The sequence below is a fragment of the Diorhabda carinulata genome, chromosome 7, assembly GCF_026250575.1.
Source record: "Diorhabda carinulata isolate Delta chromosome 7, icDioCari1.1, whole genome shotgun sequence".
Taxonomy (NCBI): Eukaryota; Metazoa; Arthropoda; class Insecta; order Coleoptera; family Chrysomelidae; genus Diorhabda; species Diorhabda carinulata.
Window position 1 is genome coordinate 12105528 of NC_079466.1, and position 1462 is coordinate 12106989.

Here is a 1462-nt window from a genome sequence, read left to right on the forward strand (position 1 = left end):
CTAGCGAGAAGGTGGTCACACATACCATATAAGGAGCTAAATCACCTAGGGCGAGGCCACGTCCATATCACCAGCCAATCATATGCCAGAGGGCGTGGCCACTACCATATCACCAGCCAATCGCGTGGTCACGTGGCTTATCAAAAGTCGAGTGGAGGGGCTGGTCTCAAATGGCCCAATACCTACTCCTGGCTTTGGCGATAAAGATCGACAGGTTAGGGATACGAAAATATCGATAGTTGGGCCCATCGATAGTTATCGATAGTCTGTTCATTAACCATCGATAGTTATCGGTAGTTCCGATAGTTTAATATTTTAAATAAATGCTGGATTTTGGATTTACAAAAAAAAACGAAAAACTATCTTTTATTTTAGTTAGCTTAATAACCACGCATTTTTAGTGACAAATATTAATTGATCAACATATTTTTCTTTGATTCTTGATCTTCTTTCATTTATAATAAGGCCTGCGGAGCTGAAGTTTCTTTCAGACTCAACCGAGGATCCCGGCGTGCATAAATACCTAACCACTAACTCTTGCAAAGGATTTAGTTCACCATTATTGAGCTATAAACAAAGCAAAATCAATTTCTAGACCATTTTAATGAAATAGATAAGTTACCTTCCAATAGAGTAACGGATCACCATCTTCAGGCAGATTTTGTCTTTCCAAGTATTGCCTTTTGATAATTATTGCATCAGCAATGTGATTTCTTGATTTTTGCTGATTTTTTTCATGCATAAATCCGAAAAGACAACTTTTTGGGGAGTTGGTTGAACCGTTGGCTTCATTTCCTTCATTGTTTTTCAAATTTCTCATTAAAGGACTCATTTCTTGATCCAGGAAACAGGAGGCCTGATTAGCATTCTCTGCACTTCGGAACCCATCTTTTTTCCATCTCGGATCTAAAATAGTGCTAATTCTGGTAATTGTTCTGGATTCGTAGGTAAACAGTCGATTTCTTGTTGATTCAATCAACCCTTGACAAAACAATTTGCCAAGGTCTGTAGAAATATTAGCAGTATTCAAAAAATTATAAATACCAAATGATATAGGTATAATTAATGATACAGTCACATATTTACTACCGCTAATTTTTTCCGTGGCATCATCAAATATAGAAAGGCATTTTTCTAAGTCTTTTAATATTTCAATGTCATCTGCAGTCAATGGAGTAGGTGCATTTTTTAGTTTTAGTAGTGTGGAGTTAAGAGCATTGGAAGTTAATAAGATTCTTTTTATCATTTGAAAACAGCTGTTCCATCGTGTTGTCACTTCTTGGATTAATTTGTAAGGAGTTTTATTTTCGTTAACAGTACCTCTCCATAAAATTCTTTGTTCCTCTTTAAATTTAGTTGTGGCCAGATTGCTACTTTTAAAAAATGTAACAATTTCTTTACACTTCTTTAAAATTGGTTGTATTTCTGTGTTTTTAAAGTTTTCCTGCACTGCTAAGTTCAT

The 1462-nt window shown here is 35.5% G+C and overlaps 1 protein-coding gene across 1 annotated transcript; it reads right to left on the bottom strand.

Moving 5' to 3' along the window:
• Positions 1–375: 375 nt before the first annotated feature.
• On the bottom strand, positions 376–1462 carry LOC130896572 (uncharacterized). The gene is made up of 2 exons (XM_057804753.1): positions 623–1462; positions 376–567 (listed from the first exon to the last, which is right to left on the bottom strand). Exons 1-2 carry the CDS (start codon positions 1460–1462, stop codon positions 376–378), a joined length of 1032 nt encoding a protein of 343 aa, XP_057660736.1.

Coding starts and splice junctions, on each gene's coding strand:
- LOC130896572 (XM_057804753.1), bottom strand. CDS start 1,462: ATGAACTTAGCAGTGCAGGAAAACTTTAAAAACACAGAAATACAACCA. Junction 568..622: donor ATCCGTTACTCTATTGGAAG/GTAACTTATCTA, acceptor CTTTGTTTATAG/CTCAATAATGGTGAACTAAA.